The sequence below is a fragment of the Orbicella franksi genome, chromosome 1 (assembly GCF_964199315.1).
Source record: "Orbicella franksi chromosome 1, jaOrbFran1.1, whole genome shotgun sequence".
Taxonomy (NCBI): Eukaryota; Metazoa; Cnidaria; class Anthozoa; order Scleractinia; family Merulinidae; genus Orbicella; species Orbicella franksi.
In genome coordinates, this window is record NC_138145.1 from 18,149,482 (window position 1) to 18,164,105 (window position 14,624).

A 14,624-nucleotide genomic window follows, 5' to 3' on the forward strand; every position below is an offset into this window, starting at 1 on the left:
TGATTGGAAAACAGGAAAATAGACCATAATGCTTCATAGAAAAATTTAACAACAAGCATTTGGATTGGTCAATTTTCTGTTCAACGACGCTTGTCCAATCAAAACAAATGTAAGATCTCATGCAGTTCAAAATGGCGAGCAGAGGAGAGTGTTCTTCGTTGATTTCAGTAAAACAGTTTAAAGAACAGTTTTTGGAGTTTCTTGAGCCGACACAGTATGAGAGGAAAAAGGTAGAACTTGAACTTAAAGACATGGCGAAAGAAATGAATGTAGCAATGGAAATAGTTACAGACTTGAGTGAAGTGTGTAGGTGAGTATAACACATGATTGTAATGTCTCCAATCAAGTTTATTTCTACAGAGACATTTACATTAACCTAATTAACCTTGTAAGTTACAGTCAAGGAATTTCTATGTTCTTTTTCGACTAGGATTTCCTACTGCATTAATATGTTCACCAAATGAATAAGTCTGACAAGTGGATACCACCTCCCTCTCCAGGGTATTTGTAGGAGAGTATTACTATTAATCCCAGAGGTCTGTTGAAGTGTTTTTTTTTTTTTTGGTAAATCCACTGACACTTATTGATTTATTTTATTTGTTTATTTTATTTCATCAACTTGTGGCTCATGAAGGAAGTGACTTGTGATGAAAAATTCAAAAGCATTACATCTTTATTGGAGCAAGTTACTCCAATTATAAATTAATTATGCTTCAAATACCACCAACTCATACCATAGCAATTTCTATGGCAACTAATTGTCTATTCATTCTATCACTAGTGAGCCTTTTTTGGGGGGCTAGGTTTGCATCTGTGTTTCGGTTTATTGCAGTAGATGAATATACCCCTGTGAGAGAGACAAGTACCGTGTATATACATAGGAACACTTTTTTAAAAATAAATTTCTAATTCACATGACAGTATTATTTTGACTCACAAATCATCTTTCTTTTCTTGTCTTTGTAATATTCCTCCATATGGAAAAGTCCAAGCAATTTAAAGGTAATTTATATTACATGTAATGTTACTAGTCAACTGGAATTAGTTTGAGACTACTGGTAATAATGTTGTCTGAAATTCTGCCATTTGCAAATGTGTAGTTGAAGCTTACACAAGCATAAGTCACTCATGCCTAGGAGATGTCACATATGAATCACTGGGCAATTTCGAGCTATCTCCTCAGAGTTTACGGTAACTTTTGAGACCTCAGCAAGTTGCTATTAAAGCTGAGAGAATGAGTCAATGAGTAAAGAGAGCAGCAAATAAGTGGGCCTTGCTCACAGGATCATTTATTAAAGTTCTGGTCAAAATAAACAATCCTCAATACTTTCAGACTCTTCCTATCTCTACCTTTGGGGGTTGCAGCTTTCAGGGAATTGCTGCTCTAAAACATGTGGTACATGTGGGCTGGTCGATCATAATTTTTAAATTACCATCGACAATCTTATGAAAGATGGCATGCCAAAAGATGTCGCCTATGCACGTAACATTGACAGTGGGTATAAAACATGTGCTCAATATACAGAGAGAAAAAAGAGACAAATCTTTTTGAAAAGAAATATTTGTTACACCAAACAGAGTAATAGATTGCCTTTGGAATGAAGGCAATCTAAAACAAATATCAGATTGGTTTGGCTTGTTGTATCTGTGAAATCAAATTAGGTTTGAGGTTACTACCTTTAGAGTGTCACCACTTTCGGGTTTGCTAACAACCGCATGTTATCACTTTGTTTGGAGGGTTGCTACTTTTGAGGAATTATTGCTTTCAGAACTCTACGGAGGTAATTCTTGAAGAAAAGTGCCTAGTTGGCTATGGTATTATAAATCCTGGTAATTCATCAACCATAGTAATGCTGATAAGGCTACACCAAATGTTCAATAAATATCACAGCTGATAAAACTTCACTGATTACTTTTCAGTGTCCAGCAGATACAGAAGGTCTGGAATCAATTGATATTTATAAAGATCCAATTCCTGATGGTGTAGAGCTTCACACTTTGAAGTATGTAGAATAGAGCTGATTCTTATCATCTTTTAAGATTAATAATAAATAAATAAATAAATAATACTTTATTCAAATGCAGAGTACAAAGAGTATTTGAAAAGGAGGACCATGAGGTTATCCCTATTTAGGTCCCCTAACTAAAATTACAATCTAAAATTTAAAATTTTAAAATATCTATTACGTAAATAATTAACAATTTAAAATTTAAAAATTTGAAATATCTGCTAAGTAAATAATTGACAATCTAAAATTTAAAGATTTGAAATATCTATTGTGTAAATAATTAACAGTCCAAAATTTAAAATCTAAAACATCTATGATATCTATAATATTAGGTACTGTGGCATATAATTAATGAATATTCATCCACTTTTTAAGGCTTGATTTCAACCTGTTTGCATTAATGTCGTTGATGTCGTGTCCAAACAAGTGGTTTGGCAAATTATTCCATTCCTTAATAATTCTAACAAAGAAGGAATACTTGAAGGCATTAATTCTTGCTGATTTCGTTTGGATCTTAAACGGATGGTTAGCTCTAGTGCTTTTGCTTCTACAACACTCAAAACAATCGTTAAAGTCTAAACCATTTAATCTGAACACTGTTTTATAACATTCTACTAAGGACAGGTACTCTCGTCGATGCTGAAGTGAGTTCCAATTTAGTCATTTGCATCGTTCTTCGTATGGCATCTCACGGGGTTTTTGCCCAAGAGCAATTCCTGATGCTCTTCGTTGTACTTTTTCAATAGCTAGTATATCTTTGACCAGGTGCGGTAACCATACAGGACATGCATATTCTAGGATCGGTCTCACCAATGACTTGTAAAGCATAGAGAAAATTTCTTTGTTCTTACTGCCAACTGTACGCTTTAACAAGCCCAGCAATTCAAGCAAAAATTTCTTCAATTCAAGCAAAAGATCCTTAAATATGAGGCCTTGTAAAGGACCCTAGTCAGCTTCCACCATTTTTTGTGCTTTACCACACGTTGTGTCCCTGAAAGGGTGTTTAATAACTTTAGTAGTTCCACAATGATTTCCTTCATTTCAACATGCTCTGAATAAACTATAATAGCCAAACTCTCACATACAAACAAAAACAAAGGTGTGGCTGACTAAGGCCCTAAGAATTGCTGCATGTCTTGAACCTGTAACTTTTCAGGACTGTTGACAGGTCTTTAAAATTCTTTAAAATCTGAAGGTTTCTTGCCAATGGCATGAAATAATACCTTAAATCATGGTCTCATCTGACAATGTTTATACACAGTTTTCTTCAATTCAAGCAAAATTTCTTCAATTCAAGCAAAAGATCCTTAAATATGAGGCCTTTCCAAAGTGTAAATATATATAGTGTATAAATGATAATAGAACTGTAATTGTATTTCATTTTATTTTATTTTATTTTATCTATTTACTTTTTCTTTCTAATATTTATTTCTCTGGAAGATATTAGCTAACAAGCTACTCTGTAAATTCGAGGTTAAATAAAGTATATGTATGTATGTATGTAACTGTGATATGGAGGCTAGAAAGCCGCATCCTGATGGTTGACTTGTAACTCTCAATTAAAGTACAGTTGAACCCCTATATTAAGGTGTGGAGTGTATTTTCCATACTATGGAGCTTTTTGCATTTGTAGAGGTAAAGCTTATGTATATTTTGTGAATTCTGGTTTCCTTGGTACCAAGTGAGCTGCTGCCTGCTGTGGCCCATAGTGGAGCAGTTTTCAATTTCGAGAGTGTTGTAAAACCAACATCAATCGCTGTACATGTAAAATTGAACAAAATAAACTGATAGGCTGAAAGAAGTTTTGTTAGTTTGTAGTTGATAAGATAATATCAAGTACTGCTTCTAACAGGCTGTTGAAAGAAAGGAAAGGACAACTAACTTCACACCGAAAACAAGTGAATTATCTTATAAAGGTATTGTCTCATGTATGCTGGTACAGTTGTCTAGTGTAGATTGTGTTTTCCAGAAAATATTGGCATTCCATCTCTGGCCTCCCAAGTAAGGGTCCTTACTTTAAATACCTATACCCTTATGAAATTCAGGGCTTTTGAAAACTCTTCCCTCCCCCCCCCCCCCCCTGGAATTTCCAGTGACTTTTCTTGGGGTAGGGTTACAAGGAAATTTATTGGAAACACGGATCGTTTGAAACTAAAGTTCTTCATCACTATCATGCCTGTAAATTCCATTCAGCTGTGTTATTGTAGCATTCAAATATTTTTATAACTACAAATGAAATAATTTATGTCATGTATTTGTTAATTAATACATGTTTTGTGTTTTTGTATATTGTTGCTGGAGGGGTGAGGTTTACATTAGGAAGCTTACTATACTTGTGTGTGGTCAGACATTCCAAATAATTGTGGTTACCACGGACATATTTTTTATTTTTTTCATAGCCATAAGCAACATGTATTTCTCTTCTCATGTTAATTTTATAATACTGATGTAAATTAATTCTGTAAATAATGCACAATAAAAGTTGATTGTAATGATTGATTGATTGATTGTTTGCAGGAAGTACGGCCCTCCAAGGAACCTCAAGCATTTCAAGAGATAAAGATGAATGAGGTTATCCTGTCTGTTGCTATTTGTCATCCCAGAAAGGTTTGCAATTAAGTGTTTCATAATTATTACATTATTCACACAGCCATTCACTGCGCTAATTATATTAGTGCAGTGAATGGCTGTGTGAATAATATTATTGCCCCGTACTACTGTTTAAACTGAAATACAGATATGCTCCCTGCCTGAAAGCAGTCAGATAGAATGATATATGTTTACACTAGATAATAAGAGTAGGCAGCATTAGTCCATGTGATGTGCTTGCCAGAAGTAAATTGTGGGAAAGTTACGATGATTTCGGCAGAACATTCGAGCAATAATGGCAAAAATAAAGTTACCAAAAAAGCCTTATGGCATGTTAATATTTTGAATAAAGGTAAGAAGAACTTATTGAGACTTACACTCTCAAGCTGACCCCGCGACAAAAAATTGAACTCTAAGTTATCCATAATTTAATTAAAACGGACATTTTGCGTTAGTTGAATACACAATAGCACACGTGCATTAGGCATTCTTACAAGGTTTGACATTAAATTTCTCAAGAATGCTTGACAATTTAATCACAAGGTCAATTAGAGAAATTAGTTAAAGTGAGTTGTTTTAAATAGTATTCAAAAAGTTACCATGCTATGAGTAGATTTTTAGTAAATAATTTTGCACTTATTGCTCAAACTTTGAGCAGAATCCATCTTAATTGTTTGCCTTATATATCATTAACTTCGCAATAAATTAGGTCTTGAGTTTAAGCCCACGATAGACCACAACACATAATAATGACAATTACAGTGTCTTAAATAACAAAACTTGAAGTTGGTAGCAAAATTAGAAGACTTGTGCAGAAATTTGTTGCTGGAGATACATGATTAACTCTGGTTTTCTCTCTCAGCTTGGGGTGTAAAATGAAAAAGTACAATTCCGGGCTGTCTTAAGTGTCTGATCTCTTTTGTAGTAAGTCACAAGTCAATTAATGTTTTTTCCCACTTCAGCAAAACAAAGTCCAAGAATTCCTTGTGCTGGGAAGTCAGGTATAATGGATAATTTAGATTATTGAATGAGCCCTTTTCACAATGACTAAAGTGTAGAAATTCTTCACTGTAGAATTCTGTTTTTGAGCATCTTGGACACACAGTCATATTCACCCCCCCCCTCCCCCCTCCCCCCTTTAGGGGCTGGGAATACCAGAGAGTTATCACTAGATGCACATGAAATAGAATAAGTAGTTATAAAAATATCATGAAGTGTCATTTTTTAAGAGTGTCTCAACTACTTTTGCCCCCATTGTACCTTTCTACTTCACTGTAGAATTCTATTTTTGAGCATCTTGGACACATTCCCCAACTCCCTCCTTTGAGGAGCTGGGGATACTAGAGAATTATCACTTATAGATGCATGTGAAATGGAATAAGGGGCCATTAAATATTATGAAGTGTCATTCTCTAAAATTTTCTCAACTTCTTTTGCCACCCATTGTACCTTTCTCAAGGTGGCTAAGGGTTCACCAGAAGCCCTTTTAACAGTTACCTTTTCTCATTGGCATATAATTTTACAATGTAATCCAAGGTGGATACAAGGCAGTCTGGGCAATTTTGTAATTAATTTTATGCTTGAAACTGCCTTACGTACCGATTTCATTCTAATTAATGGCAATGAGAAAAGTTGCCCATATCAAAAAAGGGCTGTTCCCATTAGCTACACAAGATAAATTAAAAATCTGTTTTAATTTTGTTGCGCTGTTGTACCAAGTGTCTTACAGAAATGCGTGACAAGATCTTTTGTACAGCCGATGGCATGATACTTGGGGATCACAGTGATAATCCAGACCAGCTGTCTCAATCAACAGCCAAGGTTCGTATTATTGTTGTTGTTGTTGTTGGCATTATACAACTGCTAACCACTCCCCCTCCCCCTTCCCCCTCCCCGCTGGAACAGATAAAAAAAAAAAATTAAAAAAATAACCTTTATTTACCCTCAGCAATGTTTATAGCACAAGTGCTAGTGGGGCCGAGAAAACAACTGAAACAAATAATTCAAACTGAACATAACATTGTTAAGAATCCCAACTGGCCAGAGGCAAACCAGTTGGCTATTTGCAAGCGTGGGCCGAGGATTTGAACTCGGGGCTACCGAGAAACAAATCCAGGTAGTGGCCAGAGCGGGACTCTAACCTAGGACCGCTAGATTGCGAGTCCGACATGCTGACCACTCGGCCACGCTGCCTCCCTTAGGAGTCTTTTTTTCCTGAGGAGACAGGGTGGATGCACACTAACAAGTGGGTGGCAACAACAGTTGTTTCTTGTTCTTTCAACCTTGTGTGGTGCATATACACCACTGCCACAGGTTTGCTTTTAGTTTAGTTGATATTCTCAATTAATATAATTCTGTTTTATTATCAGGATATCTTCAAGTCTGGCTTCTTTTTCATAGAGGGAGTGTTTTACAATGACAAACGAGATCCAGTGTCAAGGGATTACAGCAAGTAAGTATTAAGTAAATTTTTGTGGTGATAATTAAATTAATGTGACTGTAATAACATTTGTTATGCTTGATGTCTTTACTTGATAAGGGTTATCATTGACTGGGCTAAAGACCCTCAAAGAAGAAAGTGCCCTGGGCTTGGCTTATTCACCAGTAAGCGCATGGAAGATGTGGTGTTTGAAGACCTAAAGGTCAAGTTAGGATATCCATATTTATATTGCCATCAGGGAAACTGCGAACATTTACTGATTTTTACTGATCTGAGGTAAGTGCGTGTATCGCCATATGAATCCAATGCTGAATTTACTGGGCCAGCCACTCAGACAGTCACATAGGAAGGCTGACCATCCCTCCATTCTCATCTTTTCATGCACAGATCATTAGCTATCAGTCAATATTTTATCTGTTTGATGGTTCATTTGTCATTCAGTCAGTCCCTGTCTTTTTGTCCATACATGAATCCTTTTCTCATGAATCCTTTTCTCAGCCAGCCAACCAGAAAGACAGTAAGTCAGATATTCAGACCAACAAGCAGACAGACAGATGGTAAGACAGTCAAGAAGTCAGTAAGAAAGCCAGCAAGTCAGTTAACCTCTCATAGCAAGCCAGCCAGTCAGTCAGTCAGTCAGTCAGTCAGCCTGTCAGCCTGTCCGCCAGTCAGCCAGTCAGCCAGCCAGCCAGACAAACAGACAGACAGACAGACAGACAGACAGACAATCAGTCAGTCTATCAATAACTGAAGCTCCGTCAAAAGTACATGATCGTTTGAAAGTGATTGCTTAAAGAGTCTCAGCATTTTCTTGTGTCTTTCAGACTGTTGGATGTGGATGATGAACCGAACCAGAACGAATACCCACTGCAAGTGTTCAAACATCGAGGAAAAAGAATTCGTTGCCGAGTGTGTGATGTTTACACCGCAAAGTAAGATTACTTGTGCTCTGCTGTGGTGGGATCTTCCCTTGCCACCTCATCTATCACAAGCTGCCGGGAAAATTGCATGTTGATACTCCCGAGTTCTTAACATTGAAATACTGTAACTTAATGCTATTTTCTATTTCGCTTTCGTGGTGGCCCTGTTACTAAAATAGGAAACCCTTCTGGCTTTTAGTCCAGCCGCAAGGTTATTTGATTTGGGTGGAACTTTGAAACATATTCTTTTTCATATTATTTTACCCCTTTGTTCACGACTATTTTTCTCAAGTATTAAGAGTTGCTCTTCATTGATCCTCCTTTCAATTTCCGGGTTATTAATTTTGTAACTCATGGGCTGACTCGTTCAAGCGAAGTGAAATAATTTATCTCGCTTCAAATCCTTCGACCGAAAATGAAAATTATCTTTACTAATTCTTGTCATTTTTACTCATTGCTTATTTCAGATGGGTGACAGTGAACGATGCCTTGGCATGCGAGGAACCCTGCTTTTTCTGTGCCACCTGTTTCAAAGGTCTCCACTATTCGCCAGATGGCGAGAAAATCTGTGACTTTCAGGCTTATCCCGTCGTTGGAGACTTTGATTGGTGATCCAGTCTCGTGCTCAGGACACTAACCTCGGAGTTAAACAGCTCAGGATCACGTGGAAGGTCTTGGAAACGTTAGAAGCTAACCAGTTCCTTCCCTTGATGGCAATAAGGAGGCGAACCGGAAGTGAATCTATCGATGATCAACATTGGGTCGCAAAAAGGTCATGCATCGCCTCGGACAGCAGAGCAGACGGTTGTCATTCTCCGTTTTAGAAAAGAATTCTGTTAACAGATAACAATGAGAGCATTCTCTATCTTGTTTCAGTAAGATCTCCCGTCCCTTGCCTGCTATAGCTGACGGAAAAACACTCATCCTTACTTCTTGTCTGGATGAGTCGTACAGAATACCCACACGCTAAATTTGGATTTTCCCGTCTGTTAAATGACTTAAATGTGGGGAATATTGATTAGAATTATTTCAGTTTGAACTTTCAATTTCCTTTCCTTTGTAAAGGATATCGTTTCAGCATCCGCTTAATTCTCCCCGTTTGTTGAAAATGAAAGTTATTTTTTCTTCGATTTCCTACCGACTCGCTCAGTTCAACGGCGCTATGGGTGCAGGTATTTCATCCCAAAGAATCACGGAGGAAGATCGGATGAAACGTCAAAACTTACAGAATGAACTCCGTAAGATGCAGAACAGCTTGCACGTGACGTCGACGTCTCACTATATATCTACAGAACACTACAGAAACTGGGATGTCAGGCTGCAGTACGCGTCCCTCTTTACGGGAACAATAGGTGCCGGAGCTAGTGTGGCCTCAAAATTGGCTTGGAAAATGATGGTCTCGAACATTCCTCGCCTCGCGCCCATCGTTGTTGCCACCTCCACGACTTCGCTCCTTCTAACAGCTATCGTAAATCTACCGCAGATTCAGAACACGCCGGGCAATTTATACCAGGCGCACTTTAGATCTGGGATAGAATGCCAGTACCTAGAGAGGCAGATGAAGTTCTTTTCTGAAACGGAAGTTTGGGATTCCAAAGTAGCTTGGGAGACGCTTGCCGCAAAGTACGAGAAGTTTCTCAGGGATAAGAAGGAAGTGAACAGCAAAATTAAATCTGAGAACTGGGCTTATCGTAAGGCCTTGAAGAAAATCGAGAGTAGAGACAAGGAGAAAAAGGCGAAAAGTTCATCAGAACAGGAGGTGAATCCGAGATCCTCTGTCGAGTGACTGAGATGATTCTGACAATATCAGGTTTGGTTATCAGGGTACGAAAACATTCACAGAATAAACTCAACTTCCCCTTGGACGTAAATATCAAACTTGAATTCACTTCCGGATGGAAACTCAACGTAAACGGGAACTTTGACAAAATACTATTTATGATAGTTTTGCTTTCGAACGTAAATCGTATTTGTTATTCTTGCTTCCAAACTCCTTTTGCGTGATGAGTATACTGTTACACAATTTCAGGTTCATAACATAAGCCGTCTTTGCGGATTAGATTATGAAACGAGATCTATTGGAGTTTCCCCCCGCCCCCAACTCGGACCTCATATTTTTTTTCACTGTTGCATTATTGTTGTCGAAAAATTTCATAACTGACAATTTGAAAAATGTCCCCAATTTAGTCGGAGGAGAAGTACCGTTAGCGCGAGTACTCGAAATCTAGGGTTCTCCGAAAGTTTTGTTGTCATCATGGCGGAATCAAATGTTGAGCTCTGTTGCCCAGTCGGTCACAGAGATTCCAACACACTTGTCGTTTTCCGTAGCCCGGCGAGATTTTCCCAGCCGGTTGCATAGAAATTGTTTGTTCTTTATAAAGTGATCTAATCGTTAGATGTTGAGTTTAGCAACAGTTGTGATCACGAAAAGCCGCTTAGAAATCGCACGCTTGATTTGCAACTTGTCCTGCTTTGAATTTACTGTTGGACGTAAAGTAATTCTAATAACATCTCCTAAGGTGGACCTTTTGTTGTCATAATCTAACTGGCTAGTATTTTTCCAAGCCCCTCAAATTTTGCGCGTTCTCTCGTCCTGACATGGAAAAATGGAGTAATAGTGGAATAATAGTCCCGGAATAAAGTACAGTATTCTTTGCGCCGCACAAGTCTGAACAAACCGCATATAAATAATTGTTCTTATTTCCTTATAAATTTTTCTCACTTCCTTAATTTCTGCCTTGTTCGCTCGGTTTTCAAAAGAGAAAATGTAACTCCTTTCACGTACCGAATGGGGCAACAAACAGGTATTTCTTCAGATGAGCGAAGCAAGCGGCAAAAATTACAGGAGATGCCAAAAAGTTTGAAAGTGAGAGCCGCATCTCACTATATAGCTGCAGAATACTACGGAAAATGGGACTCCAGCTCAGGTTTCGCTACGTCTCTCTTTTCACAGGAACGTTTTTTTGCGCTTAGTTGTGTTTTTCTCATCCTAGTTGTGTTTTCTAAGCTTAGTCGTGGAAAATGCTGATCTTAAAGAGTCCTCGCCTAGCAGCGATCTTAGTAGGAACCTCTACGACTGGTCTTCGTAAATCTGCCAATAACGATGATCCAGAATACACCGGCCAATTTAGATCGTTTCAGAAACGGAGGTTTGGGATACCAAGACATCGTGGGGGACGCTGGCAGCAAAAGTACCACGAAAACCTGCATGCTCATGTACAAGAAGGAGGAGAACAGCAAGTTGAGCTGGTCTTATCGTGAATCCTTGAGGCAAATTGAAGATAGGAAAAGAGAATAAAATTGAATAAAGTGCAAAACTGGACTTGAGTTTACGAGTTACACGTATTCCTTTGATGTTTCGCTCTCTTATTATAAAGACCGCACCTTCAGACTCCAAGTTGTTTTTCTCGCCAGATCTTTTTGATCGCAGCGTCAAACGTAGATAGCAACGCAACCACTGTCTCCGAGCGAGGCTCTTGTACAATAGTTTTTAAGCCTTTAAGTTTAAGACTTGGTTCCCCTTTGCTGATTGTCTTTCCTCTCTTTAGTGTGTTGTGTTGAGCTTGTCACAACTGGAATTTCATTTTAATGCTGCTTCGTTTGAGGAAACCTTGAAGGAAAGTAAATTTTTTTTCGGTTATTAAGTTAAATGGTAAGAAGCAAATGATATCATGGGGTCTATCATTGAAATCATTATAACCTTAGACTAAACTGAGGACTGAAGCACTTTTCCGTATAGATGGATCCTTTATACCGTATATCAGGCAAATCGTGTGATCACAGTTAATAGAGGGGAATGGTTACGAAACTCGCCAAGGTTCTTTGTTGTATGTTTTTGTTCTTTTTTTTGGCCTTGACCGTGCACAAAACACAGTAGCTTTTTACTACTGACCAAGGAACTAACTAATCGAAACGTTTTGGTTAAGTCTTGGACCTTCCAACATAAATCTTGGCATCTTTGTTTCTTCCCTTGATGTTTTCCGGGCTTCATAACCATCCCCCTCTATTAACTATGATGTGATCAATGTATTTGCTTCGAAACACGTCATTATCCCTCGTTCTAGTGCTGTAAATGTGAGCTAATATTTTCAGTTCTTGGTTCTTTTTTTGCGTTCAATACTACTCGTTCCTTCTGGTTTCGAAAGCAAAAATCTAGTTCCTTCGGTTTTGCACTGCTTACTGCCTCCAGTCACTTCCGATTGGCAAAATGGGCGCAGGCATTTCAGCAGAAGATCGAATGAAACGGCAAAAGTTAGGGAATGAACTCCGTACTATGCAACATAGCTTGCATGTGACAGCCAGTTCTCACTATATATCCTCAGGATACTACAGAATGTGGGATACCCGGCTTCAATACGCGTCTCTCTTCACGGGAACGTTTGGAGCCGCAGCTAGCGTGGTGGCAAAATTGGACTGGAAAGTGCTGGTCACCAACAATCCTCGCCTCGCACCGTTCTTGGTTGCCACCTCCACGACTTCGCTCCTCTTCACAGCAATCGTAAATATACCACAGATTCAAAACGCGCCCTCTAATTTGTACCAGGCGCACTTTAAATCTGGAATAGAATGCCAGTATCTTGAGAAGCAAGTGAAGTTCATTTCAGAAACCGAAGTTTGGGATTCCAAAGTAGCTTGGGAGACGCTTGCAGCAAAGTACGAGAAGTTACTGAGGGACAAGAAGGAGGTGAACAATAGGATACAGTCTGAGTTCTGGGCCTATCGTAAGGCTTTGAAGAAAATTGAGGAGAGGGAAACCGAAAAAAAGACCAAGCAAAGTGCAGAAGCGGAAAGTGCAGCTACAGACAAATCAAAACTAAGTCTTGAAGAAAGATAAGGACGGGAAAGCGCAGAGAAAATGACAGACTGACTGACTAAATTGCTCAGGCCCCGGTGATTACTTGACGAGCCCAAAGATTGTCTACGTAGGAGCGTCCGTAGGAGCTAGCTTACTGGAGAGATATTAGCAGCGACGTTTTTGAGACGCGAACGGCAACCGGAGGAGGAATGGAGCTAATTTTAGCGCGCTTTTGACGCCATGGGATCAACTGGAAAGTCGTCGTGTTTGTATTTTAAACCAAACAGTGCTGACCAAAAAGCTGTAGTGAACACCTGGGACGAGAACTTTCAACTTCCGGTTAGCGTCCGCCCCTCAAAAGCGTCGCTCCTCAAGTTCGCTATTAGTAAATTACAATTGCAGATGAAATCTCTGGCGAACACGCGAAGCTTTTGACAGTTACGGCAGTTTCGGTTTTCTCTGTTATCCGGGTATGGATGTTTGTATATTCAAGACGGGTTTGTAATTTTCCTAGTAATAAATTATACAGTTGCAAATCTCCAACGCTCAGACAAAACGTCCATCGAGTTTCGGCTGATCAGCGACTCAGGCCAGTCTAATTAATAAAGTTAGACTGTAGCTGAGATGGTATCAATACATGTTTTTTACAACAACTGCAGAAATTCTCTAGTGCTCATTGGCTGATTTTCATTGTCAATAAGCGGACAGACACAGGAATTTATAATTTATGCGATGCGTCAACGAGCGAGAACGGACAATTTAACAATTCGTTATCGAAAAAAACAAATTGACGTCAGTTTTTCATGCGTCCGCCCTGTTATTGACAATGAATTTCGTCATAACATTGTTAAAGCTAGTCTGCTGATCCACTTGGCTATCGCCTCGTGAATCCACAGCTACTTTGACAATTCATGATCAATAACAGGACAGACACATGAAAAACTGACTTTAATTTGTTAATTAGAAATGTGAGACTGTTTTTCCTAGCATCCAAGTATTTGCTCCCCTGCTATTGTAATTAGTGATCATTACTTACCATGTTCACGCTTCTAAGTCGTTTTGTTTATTTTCCTTCATTGTTTCTAATCTTGGCATGAAAGAAATGTCAGAACCATTAAATGCGCTCATTGAGTTGCATCACGACTAACTCGGTCGCTGCGCTCACTCGTTCGTATTTCTATCTTTTCTGACACTGCTCAACTCGTGAACAAGAATCGTATGCGCGCATTTTCCACACGAATCTTCTCTTCATTTCAAACAAGCTAAAGAATCGAAAACAAGTGTTTTTAGTTTTCATTGTTAATAACGCACAGTTGGTGACTTTAAAACTGGTTTGCAAAAATCTTTTCTATCGGTAAAGCTTGGTAAATGGAGGATATATCGAAGGTAGCGAGTTTTAGCGGTGTCGCCCTTGACTGAAAGCAACGCCTTGTGGGTCTCGGGTGCCTTCAGGGGAGAAAATAAATATATTAAATAAATTAAACAGTGCGAGGTTCAGAAAAGGAGGCAAAACTTGAAAGATAAGCTCAAGGAGATAACATAGATTGGGATTGACGGCCACTCCTTACTACATGGCATCTGAATACTACTTAACAATTTATTTCTATGAGGTGATAGTTCATGAGGCCGAAGGCCGAATCAACTATCGCCTCATAGAAGTCGAGAGCGAATAATCTAATTGCTTTAGTAGAATTCTAACTGAAATTAACGCAAATAACGGTTTCCAATTATTTTTCTACACATTATCGTCCTTCACGCTTTTACAACATCGCACGTATTGAACTGTCTTTGGTAAATTTGAACTTGTGTACGTGTGCGCATCCATTTTTTCAATATTTTCAAGTTTTTAAAGTCAAGAAACCGTTAATGTC

At 38.6% G+C, this 14,624-nt stretch overlaps 3 protein-coding genes across 3 annotated transcripts; all 3 read left to right on the top strand.

Moving 5' to 3' along the window:
• The first annotated feature begins 27 nt into the window (after nt 1–27).
• LOC145494527 (snRNA-activating protein complex subunit 3-like) lies at nt 28–8,576 on the top strand. Its single transcript, XM_081474021.1, has 11 exons — nt 28–310; nt 987–1,002; nt 1,921–2,003; nt 3,862–3,925; nt 4,527–4,616; nt 5,561–5,599; nt 6,318–6,419; nt 6,968–7,050; nt 7,138–7,314; nt 7,863–7,970; nt 8,426–8,576. The coding sequence occupies exons 1-11, from the start codon at nt 120–122 to the stop codon at nt 8,568–8,570; spliced, it is 1,098 nt and encodes a 365-aa protein (XP_081330147.1). The 5' UTR covers nt 28–119; the 3' UTR covers nt 8,571–8,576.
• Nucleotides 8,577–9,055: 479 nt separating this feature from the next.
• Nucleotides 9,056–11,371, top strand: LOC145494537 (uncharacterized). The gene has a single exon (XM_081474032.1). The coding sequence runs from the start codon at nt 9,067–9,069 to the stop codon at nt 9,742–9,744; it is 678 nt and encodes a 225-aa protein (XP_081330158.1). The 5' UTR covers nt 9,056–9,066; the 3' UTR covers nt 9,745–11,371.
• A 150-nt stretch (nt 11,372–11,521) lies between these two features.
• LOC145494547 (uncharacterized) lies at nt 11,522–13,558 on the top strand. Its single transcript, XM_081474041.1, has one exon. It carries the CDS (start codon nt 12,166–12,168, stop codon nt 12,790–12,792), a length of 627 nt encoding a protein of 208 aa, XP_081330167.1. The 5' UTR covers nt 11,522–12,165; the 3' UTR covers nt 12,793–13,558.
• Nucleotides 13,559–14,624: the final 1,066 nt, after the last annotated feature.

What these genes read in the sequence shown, in the direction of transcription:
- LOC145494537 (XM_081474032.1), top strand. Translation starts at nt 9,067, where the DNA reads ATGAAAGTTATTTTTTCTTCGATTTCCTACCGACTCGCTCAGTTCAAC.
- LOC145494547 (XM_081474041.1), top strand. Translation starts at nt 12,166, where the DNA reads ATGGGCGCAGGCATTTCAGCAGAAGATCGAATGAAACGGCAAAAGTTA.
- LOC145494527 (XM_081474021.1), top strand. Translation starts at nt 120, where the DNA reads ATGCAGTTCAAAATGGCGAGCAGAGGAGAGTGTTCTTCGTTGATTTCA. An exon ending in GTAGAGCTTCACACTTTGAA is followed by an intron (nt 2,004 to 3,861) that starts GTATGTAGAATA and finishes TGCTTCTAACAG; the next exon opens with GCTGTTGAAAGAAAGGAAAG. An exon ending in TGTGATGTTTACACCGCAAA is followed by an intron (nt 7,971 to 8,425) that starts GTAAGATTACTT and finishes TGCTTATTTCAG; the next exon opens with ATGGGTGACAGTGAACGATG.